We start from the raw sequence: 23,408 nt of genomic DNA, 5'->3' as shown, positions 1-23,408 counted from the left end.
GGTGGGCGTCCAACGGCCCCATAGAGCTCCCAGGGTATCGCGGGGTAGCTCTTTTATCTACGTTGCGATAAGCGAGAAATTGAAGACTGCCTGTCGAACCAAGTCTGGTGCGCGCACGTATAAACGAGGCCAGACTTACCTCCGCAACCGTTGCTCGTTTACAGGCTGACATAGACGTGCATCTGATGTCTATTTACGTGGAAGCAAGCGACCTGGGCACCAGTCACGATTGTTGAAAAAGAGTGTGACACAATGGCCTCTGTGTGTTGATCCCGTGCATATGACGACAGGTCGATGAATCCGAGCTCTATGGGCGTTACTATGCATGTATGTGTTATAGCTGTTCCATGCAGTGACTGCCCAGACTCAACACCGAGATGTGACCGGAACTTGCACCTCTCTGGTGGGAGAAGGCTGACATCTCGATCAGATCCGCACGTCAGAGGCGGCTTCAAACGGTGAATATTCCACTTTGCGCCTGTGCTACAGAAATACCTAGCGCGACCGTACCGACCTCTTCAAAGGGTCGTGTTCCCGCCTTATCGATAACACTTTGGAGACCCGCGTGTAGCTCGTAGTCAGAGATAGAGTTACCTAGTGCCACAGTGACAGAAGGGTGCTTGTGTGAAAATCCCGGCCTGGATGAGTTGGCAAGGGCAAACGGAAACAGATAGCGTGTCGAAATGGCTGAAATGCAGACCGATGGGACTTGAGACACACGCACATGCTGCCCGGATGCATCGAGTGCACAGAACGAGACGAACGACCCCGGCGAAAGTCCCACCGCCGGGTGATCAATGCTCTCCGGCCCAGGTTTAGATGGAGAGGGCGGAGGCTGGGAGCAGGCCCAGCGACCCTGGATGCCCTCTCAACTCTGGGTGACGATAAGTCGATAGTTAGTTGGTGGTGAGGAGGCGAGGCCTTGTATTGTCCCCTTGGGTAGAGCGCAGATAAAACCACAGAATAAAAAACCACGCGCACATCGGCGCATCAAAATGAACTCAGTGACATGGCGGATTCACTGCACACGATCCGCCACATCCAGCCTACCAGCCAAACCTGATCTCCGATGTCAGATAACTGAGTAGGTACTGCACTGTAGTCTTCAACGTGGAATGGATGGATGGGCAATTTGGGCATGGCTGGAGGGGAGACCAGGGAGGGTGCAACGTCTGCAAGCGTCGCTTCCGCGTGATTGGTGACTCGGGTGGGTCCCACTTTCGTTCTCAAAAAAGATTTTGAAAAACCGCCTTTTGCCTGTCCTCTCCTGCCAACCCTCACCAACCCAACCCATCATCACAAGGTCTGAACGAAAAAGAGATCAGTCTCGAGTGCGCTCCTTGTCGTACTCTCCTGATTCTCACCAGAAAATCCCATATCAGAAAACCCCTTGCAAAAAAACTCGGAAAATTCAGAAAAAATCCCCTTCCCCCTTCTCCCACGACCCACGCGAATAGAGCCTATCGCGAACCTCTTCCTCTATTCTATTCCCATTCCGCACACCTCGAATCCAACCTGTCACGATCCCGTATCCTCTCTTCCTCGAGGATTCACCTTCTTGACATATCCAGCTCTTCGAAGTCCCCGACAAAGCCTTTGTCCAGACTTCATTTGCCCCGTCGCAACGTCCGTCAAACGAGACACACAGTTCACATTCAGTTGTTGGTAAGCAATCTCTTCTCCTTCACACACTGCCATTCAGACACGCGCTGGCCCAGAAGAGGAGGAAGGCAATTCCCAGCCAGGGGTCGGCGACGCCAACGCCGCCGCATGCGTGTGTTGAGCATCAGGCGCTGCCGGTTCCAAGCCATCCACCTCTCGCTGCGACACGTATCGCTGACTCCCCACCCTCCAACAGTACACGTTATCCGTTTGAACACAATGGCCGCTGCTACTACCCCCGGCGCTGTTGATCAGCTCGCCTCTGATCTCGGCAACACTTCCCTCAACAGCGGCGATGCCAAGGCCCCCGCTGCCATCAACACCAACGTCGCTGGCGATGCTCAGGGCGAGGAGCCCGATACCGCGACCCCCAACACCGCCCAGACTCCCCACCCTCACGCTTCCGCCTCCCTCTACGTCGGTGAGCTGGACCCCTCCGTCACCGAAGCTATGCTCTTCGAGCTGTTCTCATCCATTGGCTCTGTCGCCTCGATCCGCGTCTGCCGCGATGCCGTCACCCGTCGCTCGCTGGGCTACGCCTACGTCAACTACAACGCCACCTCGGATGGTGAGCGCGCCCTCGAGGAGCTCAACTACACCCAGATCAAGGGCCGCCCTTGCCGCATCATGTGGTCCCAGCGTGACCCTGCCCTCCGCAAGACCGGTTCCGGCAACATCTTCATCAAGAACCTTGACGCCGCCATCGACAACAAGGCTCTGCACGACACCTTTGCCGCTTTCGGTAACATCCTGAGCTGCAAGGTTGCCCAGGACGAGAGTGGTAACTCCAAGGGCTACGGTTTCGTCCACTACGAGACCGACGAGGCCGCTGCTGCTGCTATCAAGCACGTCAACGGTATGCTTCTCAACGAGAAGAAGGTCTACGTCGGCCCCCACATCCCCAAGAAGGACCGCCAGAGCAAGTTCGAGGAGATGAAGGCCAACTTCACCAACGTTTACGTCAAGAACATTGCCACCGAGGCCAGTGACGATGACTTCCGCCTGCTGTTCGAGCAGTACGGTGACGTCACTTCGTCGTCTCTCGCCCGTGACCAGGAGGGCAAGTCTCGCGGTTTCGGTTTCGTCAACTTCACCACCCACGAGGCTGCCGCCAAGGCTGTTGACGAGCTGAACGGCAAGGACTTCCAGGGCCAGGACCTCTACGTTGGCCGTGCTCAGAAGAAGCACGAGCGCGAGGAGGAGCTGCGCAAGTCGTACGAGGCCGCCCGCCAGGAGAAGGCCAGCAAGTACCAGGGCGTCAACTTGTACATCAAGAACCTGGCCGATGATGTCGACGACGAGAAGCTGCGCGCCATGTTCTCCGAGTTCGGTCCTATCACCTCTGCCAAGGTCATGCGTGACAGCCTGAGCGAGTCCAGCGACGACGAGGGCAAGGACAAGGAATCGGACGAGGGCACTCAGGAGAACACCAAGGAGAACGAGCAGCCTACCGAGGAGGCCAAGGAGGAGGAGGGTGAGAAGAAGGAGAAGAAGGGCGACCGCAAGCTTGGCAAGAGCAAGGGCTTCGGTTTCGTCTGCTTCAGCAACCCTGAGGACGCCACCAAGGCTGTCACCGAGATGAACCAGCGCATGATCGAGGGAAAGCCCCTCTACGTCGCCCTGGCTCAGCGCAAGGATGTGAGGAAGAGCCAGCTTGAGGCTAGTATACAAGCTCGCAACCAGCTCCGTATGCAACACGCTGCTGCCCAGGCCGGTGTGCCCCAGCAGTTCATCCAGCCTCCCGTCTTCTACGGCCCAGGCCAGCAGCCCGTCTTCCCTCCTGGCGGCGGCCGGGGCATGCCCTTCCCTCAGCCCGGCATGGGTATGCCTGGTGTCCAGGGCGGCCGACCCGGCCAGTTCCCCAACTACCAGGGCGGTGGCCGTGGTGGACCCATGCCCCAGGGTATGTACATGCCCGGCATGCCCGGCCAATTCCCTCCTGGTGCTCCTTATGGCCAGCCTGGCAACCCTCAGTTCATGGCTGCCATGGCACAGGCCCAGCAGACTGCCCTCAACAACGGCCGCGGCGGCCCCGGCGGACGCGGACCCATGCCTAACATGCCCAACATGCCCGGCCCTGGTCTGCCCGGATATCCTCCCAACGCCAGGCAGGGTGGCCCCGGCCGCGGTGGCATGAACCAGCGCAACGGACAGATGGGTGGCCAGTTCCCTCAGGGTGGAAGAGGCGCTCCTGCTGCTGGTGCCCAGCCGCAAGAGCCCCTGACTCCTGCTTCTCTTCTGCAGTCGCAGCTTCAGGCCCACGCCGGAAACCCTCAACAGCAGAAGCAGATGCTGGGTGAGGTCATCTTCCCCAAGATCGCTGCTCTGCAGCCTGAGCTGGCCGGCAAGATTACCGGTATGCTGTTGGAGATGGACAACAACGAGCTCGTCAACCTGTAAGTTTTCCTTCGACCGAGCACATTGGCTAGTGTACTAACCCATCTTGCAGGATTGATAGTGAGGATGCTCTCCGCGTCAAGGTCGACGAGGCCATTGCTGTCTATGACGAGTACGTCAAGTCGCAGGGTGGTGCTGAGACCAAGGCCGAGCCCGCCAAGGAGGAGAAGGCCGAGGAGAAGGCATAAACAAACCGTTGTGTCGACATAGACCCCTATGCCCACTGCAGTTTGTTTTTTTGCATGATTTTGCTTGACCGTCACGATTACGACCCGGGATTCCTTCACTTTCATGACCCTGTCCCGCAATTTCCCCTACGCTGCTACAGCCGATCTCTGGAACGGTTTGAGAAAAGTTATTAGTGATACTGGTACCCATTGACACGACGATGGTCCCATATCATGATGCATTTCTTCCACCATTGCATCATATGTTACGGCTTTTTGGTACATATTGATGTTCGACGGATCTGAGGCCATCTTAGACCCCAGAAGTCGACGTCAAGAATACCATCTACTCTTTGCATGTATCGATAGACTTGCTTTTGCTGGAAAATGGTGGGCTTTCAGCTTTCAGTCACCAGGCGTTTATGGTCAAAAGTCGGTCAATCTGTGGTTTTTCCTGGCACTGAGGGGAGCGGCGGCTCTATGATTCTGACCCAAATACCCAAGGAGCCGTCTACATGAACACACCCTTCTGATGGATCAGAGGTCAATCCAGATAGGAACTTCTGATACCTTAATAAAAAGTATTTCACCCAAATTTAGTTGTCTCGGTGCAATGTCTCCATCTCTAGGCTGTAAATTTCCATGAGAGCCCAGCCGAATGCAGCCTTATCATAAAGGTGCCTAGGCTGAGAGTTGCAGCGAAACATATGGCTCTCATTGATCCTGCCGCGAGACATCCGCATGTGGCTTAGGACTATGATTGTTACCTTCCGTCTCATAGTGTAACGTTCCCAGACAGTCAGACGGCTTCTTCGCTCTGCTTACCAGCGGCGGTAACCGGAAGTCTCATTCACTTCTCAATGCGACTAAACATAGCATTGTGCAAGCCACACTAGTTCGTATAGTATCGTTCAAATCGTGCTCATAAGCCTGCGCCTCGGAGCTATTCAAATGCATCTTCTTCAACGTTCCACCTGATGGCACTCGACAACCCAGTATTGGTGGCTTTGCCGCATCGGTGCATACACGATGGCACCTTTCCCCTTTTGGTTCTGACACGGAGGCATGGTTCTTTCGGAAATCCACTAATGTCGTACAGTCGACTATCTACGTACCCATGCGAGTCTCAAGGTGGTGATCCTATACTCTCGTGTCCATATGCACACACTCGGCGACTCCATAACAGGCATGGCGGTCAGAAGTCAGACGATGGAATGTCACAGCTCGCAATACTAGACACAGCTGAAGGATGTGAAAAAGAAAGTTGAGTATAAAAGGTTTTGAGTCTCCATCGGTTTCACAGGCAGAACTGAAGTCCAGACTATCCATTCTACGACCTCGAATCCCTGCTATACTCTCGTAACCTTACACCCTTTCACTCTTCAAGAGAACATCAAAATGCTCCTCCAATCGCTTTCTCTAACACTGGTAGCCAGCCTTGCTGCCGCCAATCCCATCAGCCGTCGTTCGGCTCCCCCATATTCCGAGGGGCAGGCCTTCACTCTCGTGGCCAATGTGACAGACACAAGCAAGGCCATCTTCGACCCACCCATCAACGGCTGGTCCCTCTCTGGTACCCGCGTGGGCGCGAACTTGTACACGGCAACACTGCACGCCGGCGGCGGCGCCGTCTTCTTCGTCAACGGCACGGGCCAGGACGTCTCGAGCGCGTCGACCTCGCTGGCGTCGCCGCCCGTGGACTTCGGCACCGGCAACTACATGCCGGGGGGGCTGCAGTTCGGCCCTGCGGCGTCCAACGACCGCGAGGCGTACCTGTCGCTGAACCTGGGCCAGTTCGGCACGGTCGGGGCGGGCATCACGCCCGGGCTGCGCGGCGCGTACGCCGACCTATTCATCCGCTTCGACGCCGGCACTTTCGTCGTCTGTAATGAGACGGCGCCCACCTACGGCCGCCCCCAGTACCCCGTGCGCTTCGAGGCCGCCGCCGTGCCCGACAACTGCGTCGCCATCAGCCTCCTGGCCCAGTGCGCCCCGCTGCCCGAGCTCCACGGCGTCGACGAGTTCAACCTCCGCCCGCTCGGGGCCAAGTGCTACGACGACGTTGCCGCGATCGACTGGAGTCAGTACTAGTCTGAAATCTTGCTGTCTTTCTAATAAAGGAGGTGGGCTGGGGGTGATCGTGCAAAAGCACTCGTGGAGTCATCCTATCCAGACAAGGGCACGGGATTGAGGATATATGGAGGGCTCTTTAGTTTAATGTAATCTGTAATTCCGACTATAGACGATCTGACCAGTTTAATCATCTGAGCGTCCCTTGCGTCGCAGATTGAAATCATAAGATCTTATTTCCAGTCTTGGTTTCAGTTTCGAGGTGCGAACGACGATTGTGATCACAACACGGATACCAATACCATCCTTGATACCTCGGGCAGTCTTTCCCCTGGACTACAGTTAGGAATGCGAAATGTATGGGGATGATAGCGTGCGGACTAGAGCGGACATTGTGACAGTGTAAGTTAGTGGATACGCCATGTGGGTTCTCCACAGGTCTGCCTCTTCCGCGGGTAGACGGTCGGATGGCAGTCTGGGGTAGACCAGGTGGACGAGCCGGCCCCCGATTCGGCTGGAACCCATTCGAAGGACTTATCGTTGTCATGAGCCCCCTTGGCGGTCATTTCGGTGTGTCCTGTCTACAAAGGATAGTGCCGTCCTCAACGACACGTGCCACGATTCGCAACACGCCTCGAGTCTAGACTCTATAGCCTGGACTCGATGGCGAAAGCACCAAGAGCCATTGACTAAGTCGTCAGCTGGGTGAGCGTGATCAAATCATCAAATGCGAGGAATACATGTTGGAATACCAAATGTGCGCGAGAAGAATGGCTGACCAGCTGTTACAAGGTTTGTTGGTTAGACGTTCACAAAAGTATAGAGAAACGCAGCATCCACTTCGCGACGATGACGTCGACTGTGCGCAAGGAGCGAACAACTAATAAAAAACTTTTGAAGAGAGTGTAGAACACGGGGAATATCTAAGTGGACGAAAAACACGACATGACATGTGCACTTGATTAAGTTATTAAACCCCTGAAACTCCTGTGATAGCGCTCGTAATGTGTGTTAGCTGTAGGTAAGGTATGAATCGTCCGAACAGGGGCCCCAGCTGACTGGGCATCAACACGTTTTTTCCTAGTTCAAGAGCTCGAGCCTATCAGTCGATGATCGCCATGTCGAGCTCCAGACCCTGTGAGAGAGCGGGAAAAAGCTGAGCTGTGCCTCGTTCTGAAAAACATCGCGTCCTTGTCCTTTTCCCATCCTTCGAGTGTGCTAGATGCAAGGCTCCTGATCAACAGCGACAACTTCCAATCGCCGCGAAAAGCCAAGACGCCCCCGACCTGCAAAGTCGCTAACTACAACCCGCCAAGCCTGCAGACCTGAAGAGAACCTCATTCCCCCGCTTCGCCCGTCTCAGCGCCGTTGAACGTCCCGACTCCTCCCCCAGGGACAAACTACCTTTTGTCCAACAGCCTTGGCGACACGAGGCCTCCCGGATCCAATTGTCGTGTCTGATCCTGCCGGCGGGTGACTCAAAACCTCCAGGGCAGCTTCGGCACCAGAGACGCGGCCTCAGAACGCCTGAACGCCTGAACGCCCACCCCGGACTCCGGAGTACGGATTGTATCGATTGCATACGCCCAGGACCGCAGCTTCCTTGGCGGTGCTATGAGCTAGACACCCAAGGAACACCGGCACCCACGATGATCGTTTCTCCTCCATCCCGACCGTACGAAGCTCGCCTGGTCACTGGCGCACCCCCACGAGGCTGATCTGACCACATCCCGCATCGTTCCTCCAACACACCACCGCCACTACACCATCACCACCACTACCGTGCGCAAAGCCGGACCCCAACGACGTCGAGCCTCGCCCCGCTGCCTGAAGCTCTTCCCGACAGCGACTGCATCGCCGACACCTAGACACCTATCCAAGCCCACCCCTCACCTCGACTGCGTCTGTCTGCGCTATCCCCCAGTATGGCTGGGAAACAGATCATGTCGCTCGAGGCGGCCATGGAGGAGGAGCGGCAGCAGATCGAGGCCCTGCTGTCGTCGCACCAACCCTCCCGAGGTCCTCCCTCTATCTCCGGCGCCCGGTCCCCCTCGCCGTACGTGAGCCCGCGCTCGCCTGGCAGGAGCATGCTTGATATGGGAGGTGCCTCTGGATCCTCGGCCGGCATGAGGAGAAGCCCTCCCCGACCTGTGCGCAGCATGCTGGACATCGACAGCCCGCCTCCCACAGCTCCCATCCGCAGCATGTTGGACATTGATGGCCCGGCCGCACCCAAGTCCCCGGTCGTGTCGAGTGCTAAGACGTCACCGACACTCTCCTTCAGGTCCGCCGTCCCGCCGGCTGAAGTCCACCACCGAAGCATGTCGGATGCCGCCACGAAGCCCATGCTTGACTTTGGCCCGCGTTCTCCTCCGCTCCCTCGAGACCGAAACTTCGACCCCACTGAGGCCTACAAGTTTAGCGATATATACGCCACAAATCTTGGCCAGGTCCATCCGGGAAGCAAACGTGCTTCGCAGGGTCACCCTCGATCGAGTTCCTCCATTGGAGAAGCCTTGCGCAGTGCAGACCTATCGAACCTCGTGTTACCTGGCGAGCTTGGGAGGTCTGGCTTCTCCCGTAGAGGAAATAGCAAGTCCAAGTCACCACACAACCGCTTCAACCTGCGATCCAACTCGCCGCATGGTAGCTTGCTGGGAGGTTCCTCCTCTCGCACCCGGGACACTACGACCATTACACTGGATGACGGCTCAGTCATTGACAAGGACAGCGCCTATCGCAGACTCTCGGATGCAAACCTGCTCTATGGCGGCTCAAGCCTTTCGTCTCTTCCGCGGAAGAAGTCGGACCCTGACGGTCACGGCCGTATAGAGAAACTTAACATGAGCCCTTACGGAGAGATCTTGACAGACGACGATACGGACGACGATGTGGGCAACTCATCCGACGAGGAAAACGAGAGAGGCAGAAAATTGACAACAAGAGCTGACAGCCAAGGCGGAAGTGATTCAAAGCGAGCAGCGAAGAGTCTGCTCGCCGCTGCCGAAGACGAGCGTAAGTCCTCGTCCACAGATAGGACCCATGCCATTATGGATGATACTGACAATGCTCACAGGGGCGCAAATCGCTTCACAACATAAGTACACGTCACTATTTGATCCTCAAATAACGGTGACAAGCCCGAACGGGGACAAGAGCAAGAAATCGAATAAGCGCTCGGTACAGCCATCGACGAGTTTTGATCAGGATCCTCCCACACGCGCTGCAACACCTGACCCCAATGCCGATCAGGATGATCAGGATGTGAACGCAATCAAGCGCGCCCAGAACCTGCCGATCTCTCTGACGCCCGTGATCTCAAACCCCGAGGTACACAGGTCCATCCGCATCATCTACCGCGGGGACTTTGTCCAGCTACAACGGAGCGCCGAGGAAGAGCACCGGCGTCTTCGCAAGTACCTGGTAGCCATGGACATGAGCGACGAGTCAACTCATGCTCTGGAGTGGGCCGTCGGGACCGTTCTCCGCGATGGAGACACACTGATTGCCTTCTACTGCATGGATGAAGAGGCGAGCGGTTCCATCGACGCCGGCAATCAAGTCCCCGACGATCCGAAGTCCATGAAGGAGCAGGCAGCTGCTATCAATGCCATGACCAAGAGCACCAAACCTCCGTTCACCAGCAGCCCCAGCCCCTTCCACCTAAACAGATCATCGGCATCGCCTCAAGTGCGAGCTTTGGAAAGTCATAGCAACACTCCGTCGCCAGCACCATCATTCAGGGGCAAGTCAAAGCTGGAAGAAGAGCGAGAGAGGGCTGTCCAAGACGTCACTGATCGGGTCTCTAGACTCCTTCGCAAGACGCAGCTCGAGGTCCGCGTCATTATTGAGTGTATCCACTGCAAGAATCCGAAGCATCTGATTACGGAAGTGATTGACCTGGTCAACCCGACCTTGGTGATATTAGGCAGTCGTGGCAGGAGCGCACTGAAGGGGTAAGTTCACAACATTCTCGGATTAAAATACTGTTCTAACTGCCTGTTCTAGCACCCTCCTGGGATCCTTCTCCAACTACCTCGTGACCAAGAGCTCCGTGCCAGTCATGGTGGCTCGCAAGCGGCTTCGTAAGAAGAGCAAGTACCAGGCACCGCCCAGGCAGGTCAACAACTTATCCAACCCGTCCGCGCGCAGTCTCGAGACGGCAAGGATTGATTAGTATTTCGGTCCCGCGTGCCCGGAAGAGGAAAAGGAGACTCTTGTCGAATTGATCGCACGACTGGAACACGAGGCGGCAGATCATGCTGCTCAGATGAGAATGAGGCGGCGCCTGAGTATGGTACGGGAAGGGTACCACTGATTTCTTGTACCGGTGGCATTTCCCCCCTTCAGAACCGCCTGGCACCATAAGCTGCGGTACGCTGTCTTTTTCATCCGTGATTCTTTGCTGGGCGTTATTTATGATGTGATTGAGGAAAGCGTTAAGGAAACATGACTACAGGCCCGGCCCCATGAGCGCATGACGGAAGATTCGTCTACTTGTTGATTGATTTTGCTCGGCGTTTTTCTACTCCGCTTTCATTTTTTGGAGTTTACAAATATCATGCTAGAAGCGAGTCACATGCTCTGAATTTCAAATAAGAATGTATCAATACCATCATCGGGACCGTAATCTGCTGTTTATAGTGCTACGTTCTGGCAGTACGGCTGGTTCACAAGTTCATCATCGCCCCATCACACGCACGCCGAGGTGGCTGCTTGCTTGTTCAACTCTGCAGGGCTGTAGAGCAGCCAAGGGAGAATCAAACATCGATCTCAGGACCAATTCCACAACAAGGCAAAACGAAGCTTTGGGGAGTGGAAGGGGGCTTCCGGGCAGTTGGCCACTGACCTTTCGTGATTGGACAATGACAGCCATTGGTGGAAGGCCCCTGATTGGAGCTGCGCGGAGTGATGTGTCTGCCTGACCGCAGTCTAGCTCAGCCCCATCAGATGATGAGAGGGCGAACTCTGGTGTTCAAAACTCTCCCCGCTCACAGCCTTGCCGTACAAACGTTCGAGCGGTCATCACACTCCTCTGCCACCTTTCGGGCTACGCTCGAATGCCTCGTCTTGAATGCAACGAGACTCAAGCATATATGCAACGGAACAAGACACGAGCGCCGATACAGCGTTGCCAAGTACACGTGTGAGGAGCTGCCCTGGAATGGAGATATCGTTGGGCATGGAGCATGGAGCCACCACAAAAGCGAAGAAGAATTGACGAGCCGCCCTCGAACAACTATGGCGGCCACTCGAACGGAGAAGCCCATAATACGTACCCAGGCCACGTGTCTAGCACTTTCGATGGTTCAGGCATCTCGAATACGAATGGAAACTTCCACGTCGGAGGAAATATTTCAATCAACTGCAATCCCTCTTCACAGAAGACCAGCGCAAGCGATGCCAGAAAGTCATTGCTCGAGTCACTATGGTTCGATCAGATCGACGCTCGGGAATGGAGTATCAAAGAAGCCCATGCGAATACCTGCCGCTGGTTCCTACATACTGAGTCATACAAGCAATGGGAAGAGAGTAGATTGTCAGATCATGCAAACTTCTTATGGATCAAGGGAAAGCCGGGGGCCGGCAAGTCCACACTCATGAAGTTTCTCTTGCACCATATACGGAGCCGACTTCGCCAGAACAACGTTGGCAACGACATCCTGGTCAGCTTCTTCTTTGATGCCAGAGGCGATGAATTGGAAAAGACAACTACCGGCCTATACAGATCGTTGCTGTGGCAGTTACTAAACGCGCGGCCTGAGTTACAACATATCCTGGACACTTTGCGGCCAAGTCACCAATGGTCCATCGGATCTCTCACGTCGCTCATCAAGGAAGCTATGCAAATATTGGCACAAACCCGAGTCGTATGTTTGATTGACGCCTTGGATGAATGTGACGTGCAGCAAATCCGCGACATGGTCTTCCTTCTGAAAGACCTAGTCGACAAAGGAGGTCCACTGTACATCTGCTTCGCTAGCAGGCACTATCCGCATATCACGGTGGAAGGTCTTGAGATCATTCTTGAGGAAAGAAACGAGCACCAGCAAGATATCACTGCATATTTAAGTAGTGCATTGCGGATTGGGCACAGCAAACTTTCCGAACAGATACGTTCTGAACTTCAAGAGAAAGCCTGCGGTGTTTTTATGTGGGTTGTGCTTGTTGTCGATATCCTCAACCAAGAGTACGACGCCGGACAAATGCACAGCCTTCGTCAGCGGCTTCGTCAACTTCCCGGAGATCTCCATGCACTGTTCCACGACATTCTAACTCGCGATGTCAAACGCCAAGATAGCCTTCTTCTTTGCATTCAGTGGCTGTTATTCGCAAAGCGACCCCTTACGCCAAAACAGCTATACCTTGCAGTCTTGTCTGGCACGGAGTCCAGTCACCTAGAAGAGTGTCACTCCGACGATATTTCAGAAGATGATGTGCTAAGATACATTCTCGACACCTCCAAAGGACTGGCCGAATCTACTAAATCTGAATATCCAACTATTCACTTTATCCATGAATCAGTCAGGGATTCTTTTCTCAAAGAAGATGGGCTTGGCAAATTGTTCCCCAGTCTTGGAACAAACATTCCCGGACGAAGTCATGAAGCACTCAAGCAGTGCTGCCTTTCGTATATGGATATGACGGCATTACTCAAGTTTGAGGAAAGCCCTTATGGTCTAATCATTGCGACCTTTCCATTTTCTGAGTACGCCAATCAAGGGATTTTGTATCATGCTGATCAAGCAGAGAGCCACGACATAAGTCAATGCGACTTTCTGAATGAATTCGACCGGTCCAAATGGATTAAACACTACAACCTTATCTACATGTTCACAGATCGACGATACACACCCAAAGCTAGTCTCCTATACATCCTGGCAGCAGCTGGGACGCCAGCACTTATACGTGCTTCTCCGTGCCCTCAATCTTGCTTTGACATCGAAGACGAGAGGTACGGAGTTCCGATTCTCGCAGCAGCCGCAATGCGTAACTCAACTGCAATCGAAGTCATGCTGGACCTCCAGGCACAACGACTCCCAAATTATTCACCTACGCCACTGTGGAGACAACTACCTTTTGCCGGAGAAACTTGGTATATACATCCAGATTTTCATTATGAAAGAGCCGAGAGCTTGCTTCATCAACTCGTCCAGTACGGCAACGAGGCAATGGCGTTGTCGTTTCTCCAGACAGAGGAGTGCAATGTGCATTTACGGGACAACGAAGGGATGACTGCTTTGATGTCTGCAGCTGAGAAAGGGCATGCTTTCTTAGTCAAACAGCTTCTTGAAAGTAGTGCTGCTATATCCGCTGACGTCTACGGGCGAACACCACTAGACTACGCCGTTAGAAGCGGGAATAGTAATGTGGTTGAGCTGCTTATTAACCATGGAGCCGACGCTTCGGCTGCTGATAAAGACGGATGGACACCACTCCACTCGGCTTCACAGCAAGGGAACGTTGAATTGGTTCAACTACTTATTAATCACGGGGCCAACGGTCTAACGTGCAACGGATATGGGGATACATCCTTAAACATTGCTCAAGCCTTTGATCATACGGAAATTGTTAAGCTGATCTCAGAAAACATTGATAAATGCGTTGAGGCATAGGGGCATGTGCATCTATAAATAAATACTGATAGAAGGAGAATAGCTACACTCAGTAATCTGCCAATGTGGCCCATCGTAGCGTCCGCATTGCTGTGAACTGAAACTCGAACTATACAGTTTTAACAACTAGTATTATCGACACAACCCTTGTAAGCGTGTCCAGTTCACACATCATTAGATCTTCTTAGAAATGCTTAGCCTGAATGTAATATATGTTCATACACTTTGGCCACCTTGGTATTTCAAAATAAGCGTTATCACGATTGATGAGATTGATGCACGCAATTCAAATTTCAAGGTCAATCCCATCCCCCCTGTGTCTAGTTCTGATTCCCCTCATCGCAGGCGTTATCCAATTACGCAATCCGCCAGTCTTTACAAACATGCCTAGATCGTAAAGCACCAGGGCGCCGAAAACAGTCTGGTCTTCCTTCTGGAGCCGTTTGCTTGGGAGTCCGATGGGCAATGTATGTGGGTAACTTCTCTGTCAGCAGCATTGTGACCATCAGTAGAAATCCTACACATATGGTGCTACCTACCATGCGTTTTGGCATTCTTATGTGGTAGTAGAATGCCAAGCAGTGCCTGAGGCATTTGCATCACGTGAGTTGCCCGTTTCCCACGGCGAAGCGTCCAACGTGGACACCCTAGCGCAATGAAGTGGTTGCATGAGTGAGAACCGTCCAATATGGGGTCTTGACAGATGGATCAGCCAATTGCGGGGTGATAAGATATTAGACCCATGCAGGACAACACGACAGCATTGGCTGGTCGCAGGGTCAAGGATGCCATTGGAGAGGACAGACGTGGTTATCGGATCCACGTGTTTTAAGTGCTTGCAGGACAGGGTCCTATGTCAGTGTCTCGCTATGGGTGGAAGACCATCCATCAGGGTAACGGGCTCTAGTCATTCGTGGCAAAGGGAAGACCAGACGACATTGTCCTCTCCGTTCGCCATTCGGTGCAACCCGACCTGCTCTGACTGAAGAAATAGGCAAGAGAGAGATCATCAACGTTATCGGGCAGACCAGTTATGGCGGCCTAGTGCTGGAGGGAACGACACGCCTCCACGGTTCGCATCCAATCCAGGAACACACCACACCCCTCGGATTCCACCATAGGGCGCACGGGCTGAAGCAGGATCCCCGCGCGATCCCTAGCATCACTGCATCAGTTCCCCGGCAACCCATTGGCTGCGGGCCTCCAGAGCGACACTAGACCGCAACACCTGAAATCGAGAGGCTGGGAGGCTCTGGTCACATAGACTGCAAGCTACACTCCGTCGACGCCCGATCCGAAAGAAGCCTGCCATCATCTGGAACTGCGACACGGGAAGGAGATCGGTCTCACTCATTTGCTCTACCAGCCCCCTCTGAATCCGCATAACTCAATCCGGGCAGGGGCACTCTCCCCGTCAGTGATCGCCTTCACTCCCCCTGAACGAGATAGCTCCCGCACTATAGGCGCCGCATTCCAGGCCTATACGGGTGCACCTGCACGCCCGATTAGCACACGACTCGATACTCGCCTGACTCGTGCTCGTCCTGCGACACACTGGACTTACAACACTCTCATGTCTCTGATCGCGGTTCATAACCACGTCGCACTCTTTCACATCAACATTGCGCCGAGTACCTTCATCGCATCATTCACTCTATCGCTGTTCTTCTTCTTCGCCTACCTGGTTATATCGGGTTTCGCCCCTGCCGTGCGCTTCCCAAGTATAAACCCGCTTCCCCGCCTATTCCGTCGAGCCGTAACCACGGCCGTACCCGAGCCCGTCACCTCACCGGCTCTGGAGTGGAAGCAACAGAAAGCGCTGCCGGCGGTACCACAGCAGGACAGGCCGACTCTCCAGCTAACAGACTACGAGCACAACTCGCCCGCGGCGTCGCCAGGTCGCAGCAGTCTGCGGTCCTTCTTCTCATCCAGCCGTCGCGCCAGCAGTATCAAGTCGTTGGCCAGCAGTCCCACCAAACGCCGTGGCACCATAATAGACATCAGCGAGCTCGAATCCGACGACCAAGGGGAGGAAGAGAATGACGGCCTACAAACACGATCCTCACCAGCTGGACGCCTCGCTCGACGACTTCCGCGCGCCACTGACGCCGCCGCCGACGCTGCCGCCGTCCTTCGTCCGCTACCCGTCGGCGCGCTCGGGGTTCGCGCAGTCGTCCAGCCTCTTTCACAGCACCGAGGACGAGGACGAGGCGGCGATGCGCGAGGCCATGGACGAGAACGCCAGCGATCTGTCTTCTCTCTCCGGCGGTGGCTACAGCCCGCCGGCCTGGCGCCGTCTCGAAAACGGTAATCGCAGCTCGGGCTTCTGGCGCCCGTCCGACAATCTGCTGGGTCTAGGCACCCACGGGCGGAGGAGGGAAGAGAGCCCGCCGATGGACGACTATTTCGAAGACAGGTATCGCAGCGGTGTAAGTGGTGGCGATGAGGATGCTTTAGAGCAAGCCATTAGGACGCGGCTGCCCACGGGATCATTAAGTCCTGAGAAAGGAAGAACACCGGAACCAGGCCATGATGAGGACGAAACCTTAGTAAAGATGAAGCTTTTATCTACGTCGCCAGCGAAGGTAAAGGTAGAGGAGAGAGACAGCCCTATGCCTTCTTTGGTTCCTGAGGCTGTCAGGGATAATTGCAAGTTGCTTCGTCGCCTATTATTAATTGCCGGTGTGCTGACCATCCCTCAGATATCAGATTTGCCGTGCGCGCGGACATACAGCAACGGACGGAGCCGATTGAGACTGCCATCAAGTTTGTGCGGTCAAAGATGCATTCCATTACCAAATCATGGGCGAACATCATTGTAGCAACATTAGTCGCACTGCTCTCAATAACGACAGTTCGCTCTCTCTTTCAGCCGGCCTCACAACGGCCAGTCCCGGATCTTGTCAAGGTGGCAGGAATCGCCCGCTCTTTCGAGCCTCTCATCTACTACTCGGAAAATGGCGTCTCTCAAGTTGGCGACCTCCAAGCAACAGGCGTCGCAGTCTGGGACCTCGGCGAGAGTGTGCGCAGCAGCAACATGACATCGGCGCCAATCATTGTGAAATCACTTGATGAGCTGTCGGATTCCCTGAAGACTCTCGCAGTCGAGCTCACCCGTTTCTTCGCTAACGTTGACGGCGACATTGACGGGATCCTGATCGTCATGGACTGGGCACGCCGCGAGTTGACCCAGCTACAGGGTATGCCGAGCCCTCCGCTGGCAACGGCCTGGGCAAATATCCACAACGTGCTGTGCGACGCGGGCGTACTGGAGAACCCGGCCACGGGCACGCCAACCCGGCTAGGGGCCATTGCGACCAGCGTCTTCGGCATGAGCCAGCCGCAGCGCACGCGCAGCACGCTGCAGAGGACGTTCAGCGAGTTCCTGAGTGTGCTCGAGGATGCCATCAACAACGAGCTGCAGCACAGTCTGGCGCTGTTCGGGCTGTTCGAGGCCATCGACCGGCAGTTCCTCAACCTGGCGCGGGTGGTGGTGCGCGAGTCGAGCCTGCAGGAGGACCGGCACGCCGACGACCTGTCGAGCTTGTGGACGCGGATCCTGGGGCCCAAGGCGTCCGAGGTCAAGAAGTACGAGCGCAACCGGCAGCTGCTGCAGAACGTGCGCGAGAAGACCGTCATGAATAAGGGCATCCTGGTCGAGCACAACGGCAAGCTGCTGACGCTCAAGGCCAACCTCGAGAGCCTGCGCCGCAAGCTCGTCTCGCCCCTCGTCCGCAGCGTCAACAGCAGCACCCTCAGTCTCGAGGGCCAGATCAAGGGCCTCGAGGACGTCGGCGTCTACCTCGAGGGCGTCCGCACCCGCCAGAAGGGCAAGCTGATGGAGATGCTGTACGGCAGCGGCAGCGCCCGGCCATCCGTCGCGGGAGGCGCAGGCGGTGGCTCGCGCATGATTGAGGAGAACCGTTGGGGCAGTGGCTCGTAAACGAGAGCGGTGCCCGTCGTGCGAGTTTTCAGGGAAGCATGCATGGAATTTACGTTAATGGTTTGCGACATATGTCTCTCTTGAAATAAAGAAGAGGCGTTTTGGATATAGGTATGGCTGTCATGTACACAACAACATTGATCATGTATGAGGGGGTGGGTTTAACTGGTATTTGAGGCGTCATATAAGAGGGAGGATATATCAATTTGGCGCACCGCTTCGCTGGATTTCGGAGGTAGATACGGCGTTCGTTGACAACACATGGTAAGTCCATCCAAGGACGAGGGAAGGGATCATCTCGGGCGTCTGGTGTTGACTGCGGATTGCAGATCCCCCGAAACCGCACCCTCCCGACGAAGCATTTAGCACGAAAGAAGACGAGGACACAAAGGGTTGCATAAGCTGGCGCATGTATTGGAGAATTTGTGTGTATGGCAGAGCTGAACGAGGTTCCTTGCTGGAATAGGTACCTATGTAAGGGAGGAAATGAATATGGACACGTTTGATGAACTGCACGAAATGTCTAGTCTCTAGACGCAAGTTTAGTTGTAAAGATTCTGACATGAAATCTCCAAGAGTGCTTAGGATTTGCGTATATACGAATTCAGGATGGCGAGATCCCTCATAGCCTTCGCACTGAGATATACAGTTTGATTGTATACCTCAAAACGTGCACCAGCTCTACTTGCCTGTCAACATAGAGAGGTATAAGACCAGACAGCAGAGCATTTGCTAGCTCATTCAGATTCAGATCCATATCCGGAGGTTTACGCACAAGTGCAGGGTAATACTGTAAAAATACGTTACGTCATAGGGGCTCGAAGCTTGAGAAGCAGCGCATTACGCAGCAAAAAAATAATACTAGATGGGAAATGGTCCCAGTTGCCCCGCCATCAGGCCTCAACCCCGCCAAACGACAAATCACCTGGACAAGAAAGAAGCTTTTGTGTGTATGGTACTAAGTTCCTCGATAGCTGTGGACTCTGCCTGTGTCGAAAGTATATTCATGGTACCTGACCGACTTTCTACTGCCACCGTGCCTATCTCCGACACCTCATCTTGCACCTTCATTTGCTTGATTTAAACCCCTCCTCTCCCAAGCCTGCCACGAGACAGACATCCTCCACGACAAAGAAGCACCGAAACTTGAATCATCCCCCGATATCAGCGTACCGCGTGCAGCGCCACGCGATCACAATCTCGCGACCATGTCTCGACACCAGGCCTACCGCAACTACGACTACGAGAACGACCTCGACGAGTTCGATGGAGAGGAGGACGAGTATGGAGAGGGTGAGGAGGAGCTGAGCCCAGAGGACAAAGGTGAGTTCCTTCCGCCTCGGCCCCGAGGGCCTCTCGCGCACCAGAATATGTCTGCTGAACCCCGTCGCAGCGCAGATGGACGCAGGCACCGCCGAAGTACGCAGCGCACTCGGACCCAGGGCCAGCAAGGTCACCACCGCACAGATCCAGGAGGCGCTCTGGCATTACTACTACGACGTCGACAAGTCGGTCGCCTTCCTCGTCAACAAGTTCATCGAGCCGCCCGCGCCCAAGCCGGTACCCAGCAAACCACAAGGTGGGTCCCCATTTTCCTCCTCTCGGACACCTGACATGCAGCATGGCATGGAGCGCACTGGAGCGGAATGGCGAAGTCGTCAGAAAGAGCAGATCCCAGGAGTTTTCACGCTGTACACACCTTACCTTGTCCCGTGGCTACAGGTGCGTTGCCGCGCTTTCATGTGCTCGCATTGAACAGTCGGTTCTAATAATGCATCACAGCGGACATCACGGCCAGGCGCCAGCAGCACTTCTCCTTTGCCGACTTCTTCCAAGACATGCCGTGGTTGAACGTCCCTCAGGATCGCCAGACCAACTTTGTTCAACCCCTGTACCCGCGTGGCGGACTGCTGGGTGGTTCCGGCGCCCCTCCAAAGATGTCCAAACTGCAGCAGTTGGCTGCTGCTCGCAAGAAGAAGGCAGACGAGCAGAAATTGGGAGACAAGAGCAAGGGGGACGATAGCAAGCCACAGGTCAAGGATGCTACCAAGCAGATGGGCAAGATGTCCCTCGGGCTCAAGGACAGTGGGAAGACTCCTCGGCCTGCCACATCCAGTCTACCGAGCTCTGTCGCCGAGGCCGACGTCGCACCAATAACGCCAGAGAGCCGGAAAAGGAGGAATAGTGATCTTCTTCAGCTCCAGGGCCCTGGCGCGAAGTCGCCACCAGGAGTGCCCGACACAAGTGTGGAAGAGCCTTCCCCAGTCGCAACAGCTGCACCTTCGATTTTTGCCCAAACTCTCCTGGGATCTGCTCCACCGGCTCCGCCCGTGCCAAGGACCTTTGCCTTTCCATACACGGCCTTTGCGCCCTCTGTGTCTGATGCTTTCTCAGGACCTAGTCCAGATGATGTAGTGCTTAACGCACAGGCCAAAGGTTCGCTTTTGGCAGCTAGGAAGCCGGAAAAATGAGTTACTAACTACGACGTTTCAGCGAGTAATAAGAAACTTGCCAGCGCTACCAAGAAGAAGGGCGGCGACGACAAGGTGGGCCAGGCCGCTGACGGAGTCAAGGCTCTCAAGGTCGATGATACACCCTTACCCAAGAGCAAGAACCTGGACGTGCTCAGCGAATATGAAAAGAGCAAAGGCAAGAAGAGTGCGAGTTTCGTAGTTGTTGGTAAGGCTCCCTGATACTCATCATGATGTTGGGGACATACAGCTAAGGCAGAACAGGACATGTCGACGCGGGAAAGAGTACTCTGATGGGCAGGCTACTGCTCGACCTTAATGTGGTGGACCAGCGCACGATAGAGAGATACCGCAAGGAGGCGGAACAGATGGGCAAGTCCTCGTTTGCGCTAGCATGGGTTCTGGATCAAAGAACCGAGGAGCGCTCTCGAGGTGTCACGATTGATATCGCCACCAACCGATTCGAGACCGAGTCGACATCCTTCACCATCCTCGACGCACCAGGCCACCGTGACTTCATCCCAAACATGATTGCCGGTGCAAGTCAGGCAGATTTTGCGATTCTTGTGATCGACGCATCAACGGGGTCTTTTGAATCCGGACTCAAGGGTCAAACACGAGAGCATTCACTGCTAATAAGAAGCATGGGTGTGTCCCGAGTCATCGTTGCCGTCAACAAACTCGACACTGTTGGATGGTCTCAGGAGCGATTCGACGAAATTACTCACCAAGTATCCGGCTTCCTGTCAGCAACTGGCTTTCAGTTGAAGAACATCAGCTTCGTACCGGTGTCCGGACTGCTGGGCGATAACCTCGTTAACAAGTCGACCGACCCGGCAGCAAGCTGGTATACCGGCGAAACCATGATCAAGGAGTTGGAGAACTCGGAGCCGATGACCCGTGCGTTGGACAAGCCTTTACGTCTAACTATTTCAGAGGTTTTCCGATCTGCGCAGAGTCCTTTGACAATATCGGGGAGGATTGATGCAGGATCCTTACAGGCAGGTGATGCGTTGCTAGTGCAGCCAAGCGGAGAGAAGGCCTATGTAAAATCTTTGGAGCTCGACTCCGAAGCGGTTGACTGGGCAGTCGCAGGCCAGAACGTCGTCATTCACCTCAGCAACATCGACCCCATCCACGTCCGGGTCGGAGATATCGTTTGCGACCCCAAGGCGCCCGTCAACTGCATCGACACGTTTACAATCAAGGCACTGGCCTTTGACATCTTGATGCCAATGCAGGTCGACGTACATCGGGGTCGGATGTGGGCGGCTGGCCAGATCGTGCAGATGCCGGCGACGCTGGACAAGGTCAAGGGTACCATACTCAAGAAGAACCCCAAGATAGTCAAGCCAGCCAGCGTGGCCAGAGTCGTGGTCAAGATGAGCAGCAAGGTCCCGCTCGAGGCGGGGCAGAGAGTTGTGTTACGAAGCAACGGAGATACCGTTGCTGCTGGGTTGTTGGAATGAGGGTTCCTCGCAACCAAACACGCATCGCAAGAGGTTTATCCAAGGAGCAAGGTTTAATGAGGTACGACTATAAACCAAAATAAGAAGTTTTTCCAATAGTTTCTCCGCAAATGTCGTGCGGATCCGACAGCGATGTTGTTGCGTAACTTGATATGTATGCTTTTACGGTTGGATCGTCTGGCCATACTTGCGTCTCCTTTTGGCAGCCGAGCTAGTTAGGACCCTGGGGGCTGAGCAGCAATAGGGGTCCATTTTGAGGCTCTGGGCAAGAGAACAGCCACACTCTATTTAGATGCGACCTGCATACTTCGGTACATCTGGTGCCCGCCGCTGACAGGCCAGATCTCGGTCATCAATTAGCTTTGATCGATCTGTACTCTGCAGCAGTGCGACCAACGGTGCGGACATATTGACTCAAATCAAGCAACAGGTAGACAGCGACCTAACACATGGAGATAAAGGACACAGTCTTCCCTTTCGAGGGGTCTATTGTACGTGTCTTTGGGCCGTCGTAGAATTTATCCGTCCACAGGGATGGCCTGCTCCCGTCAATAGTAGTTGACGGATCACGATGCCCATGCGTGTACCATAGTAGAGATAGTAGAGTGGGAGTGTCGCGGGAGAACCGTCAGAGTGCTGCGGACTGAAGATTTGGCTTATGTGGCTACAAGCAAGGGTCGTCCCCGCATGACCACGTACCGCAGCGGCTCTTCTTCCCCAACTCCCAAGGGTGAAGGGGGCATCATTCTTTTTTTGGAGAAACGGAAGGTGATCGGTTTTCGGGATGCCCCAAAAGGAGTATCGAGTCCCTAGACTGGAACCGAAGAGGTGCATGCATTGAATTGGCTTGACTTTTTAATCAGGTTGACCATCTGCATACTTGCCTGCAATTTCGCACTGGAACGACGACAGCCTCGAGTCGAGTCAGTTGCATAGGATGGCGTTGGATGTCGATGATGGAACGAGTCATCGCATCTCATTCAGTTGCAAGTGCCCATCACCGCCACGCTGGTCAAGGTTCTGGCGGACGCTGGGCTGAAGTGGGACGGGGGACCCCCCCCTTGACCTAAGCGGAGGGAGGAGGAGGAGGAGGAGGAAGAAGCTTCGCGACAGATCCATGCCACGCAACCTGTCAGGAACGGATGGGCCAAATAAATCATCAAAGTTCAGACGGGCGAGGCAGGCGAGGGAGAGTGGCCAAGTTGCCATCAACTATGACTCTTTGCTCCCACCCAGGTTTAGAGGACAGTTGACAGGAGCTGTGTCAATTGTCCAATCCACTGGCGACGGCCACAGTTTCAGCGGCGAATATAAGCTTAAAGTGGTAAGGAGGCACAGAATGATAGGTCGGTGCAAGGGCAAAGCAGTGAAAAACTGGCAACTACTTGCACCGCGTAGGCAGTAGACAGTGGAGCCAGAGGGAGCGCTGGGGACACTTCTAGAACCCGCATAAGCTATGTATGCGCAGGTGGTGACCATCTGAACACGGTAACGGCACCGGCTGGCCTTTGTCTGGCTGGCTAACTCGATGTGCAAATCTGCAACGTGGAAAATAGCAAAGAGGCAAGGCAAGCTGGGGGCTTCCTTGGTGAATACACATGCAGCCCAGGTAT

General features: G+C 54.7%; 6 protein-coding genes across 6 annotated transcripts; all 6 read left to right on the top strand.

Annotated features, from left to right (window-relative positions):
• Nucleotides 1-1,881: 1,881 nt before the first annotated feature.
• Nucleotides 1,882-4,247, top strand: JN550_007428 (uncharacterized protein; the record flags this gene model as incomplete). Its single annotated transcript, XM_049319277.1, has 2 exons — nucleotides 1,882-4,058; nucleotides 4,112-4,247. 2 exons carry the CDS (start codon nucleotides 1,882-1,884, stop codon nucleotides 4,245-4,247), a joined length of 2,313 nt encoding a protein of 770 aa, XP_049170710.1.
• A 1,377-nt stretch (nucleotides 4,248-5,624) lies between these two features.
• Nucleotides 5,625-6,317, top strand: JN550_007427 (uncharacterized protein; the record flags this gene model as incomplete). Its single annotated transcript, XM_049319276.1, has 1 exon — nucleotides 5,625-6,317. The coding sequence occupies one exon, from the start codon at nucleotides 5,625-5,627 to the stop codon at nucleotides 6,315-6,317; it is 693 nt and encodes a 230-aa protein (XP_049170709.1).
• A 1,922-nt stretch (nucleotides 6,318-8,239) lies between these two features.
• On the top strand, nucleotides 8,240-10,473 carry JN550_007426 (uncharacterized protein; the record flags this gene model as incomplete). Its single annotated transcript, XM_049319275.1, has 3 exons — nucleotides 8,240-9,311; nucleotides 9,373-10,252; nucleotides 10,305-10,473. 3 exons carry the CDS (start codon nucleotides 8,240-8,242, stop codon nucleotides 10,471-10,473), a joined length of 2,121 nt encoding a protein of 706 aa, XP_049170708.1.
• A 1,012-nt stretch (nucleotides 10,474-11,485) lies between these two features.
• JN550_007425 (uncharacterized protein) lies at nucleotides 11,486-13,912 on the top strand (the record flags this gene model as incomplete). The annotated part of the gene is made up of 1 exon (XM_049319274.1): nucleotides 11,486-13,912. One exon carries the CDS (start codon nucleotides 11,486-11,488, stop codon nucleotides 13,910-13,912), a length of 2,427 nt encoding a protein of 808 aa, XP_049170707.1.
• Nucleotides 13,913-15,485: 1,573 nt separating this feature from the next.
• Nucleotides 15,486-17,855, top strand: JN550_007424 (uncharacterized protein; the record flags this gene model as incomplete). Its single annotated transcript, XM_049319273.1, has 3 exons — nucleotides 15,486-15,858; nucleotides 15,917-16,408; nucleotides 16,615-17,855. 3 exons carry the CDS (start codon nucleotides 15,486-15,488, stop codon nucleotides 17,853-17,855), a joined length of 2,106 nt encoding a protein of 701 aa, XP_049170706.1.
• A 1,208-nt stretch (nucleotides 17,856-19,063) lies between these two features.
• On the top strand, nucleotides 19,064-21,795 carry JN550_007423 (uncharacterized protein; the record flags this gene model as incomplete). Its single annotated transcript, XM_049319272.1, has 5 exons — nucleotides 19,064-19,178; nucleotides 19,249-19,581; nucleotides 19,638-20,291; nucleotides 20,349-20,534; nucleotides 20,591-21,795. 5 exons carry the CDS (start codon nucleotides 19,064-19,066, stop codon nucleotides 21,793-21,795), a joined length of 2,493 nt encoding a protein of 830 aa, XP_049170705.1.
• Between the last annotated feature and the right edge of the window lie 1,613 nt (nucleotides 21,796-23,408).

This window comes from Neoarthrinium moseri (genome assembly GCF_022829205.1).
Source record: "Neoarthrinium moseri strain CBS 164.80 chromosome Unknown scaffold28_Wmoseri_CBS_16480, whole genome shotgun sequence".
Lineage (NCBI taxonomy): Eukaryota > Fungi > Ascomycota > Sordariomycetes > Amphisphaeriales > Apiosporaceae > Neoarthrinium > Neoarthrinium moseri.
This window is presented reverse-complemented; position numbering and strand designations above follow the sequence as displayed.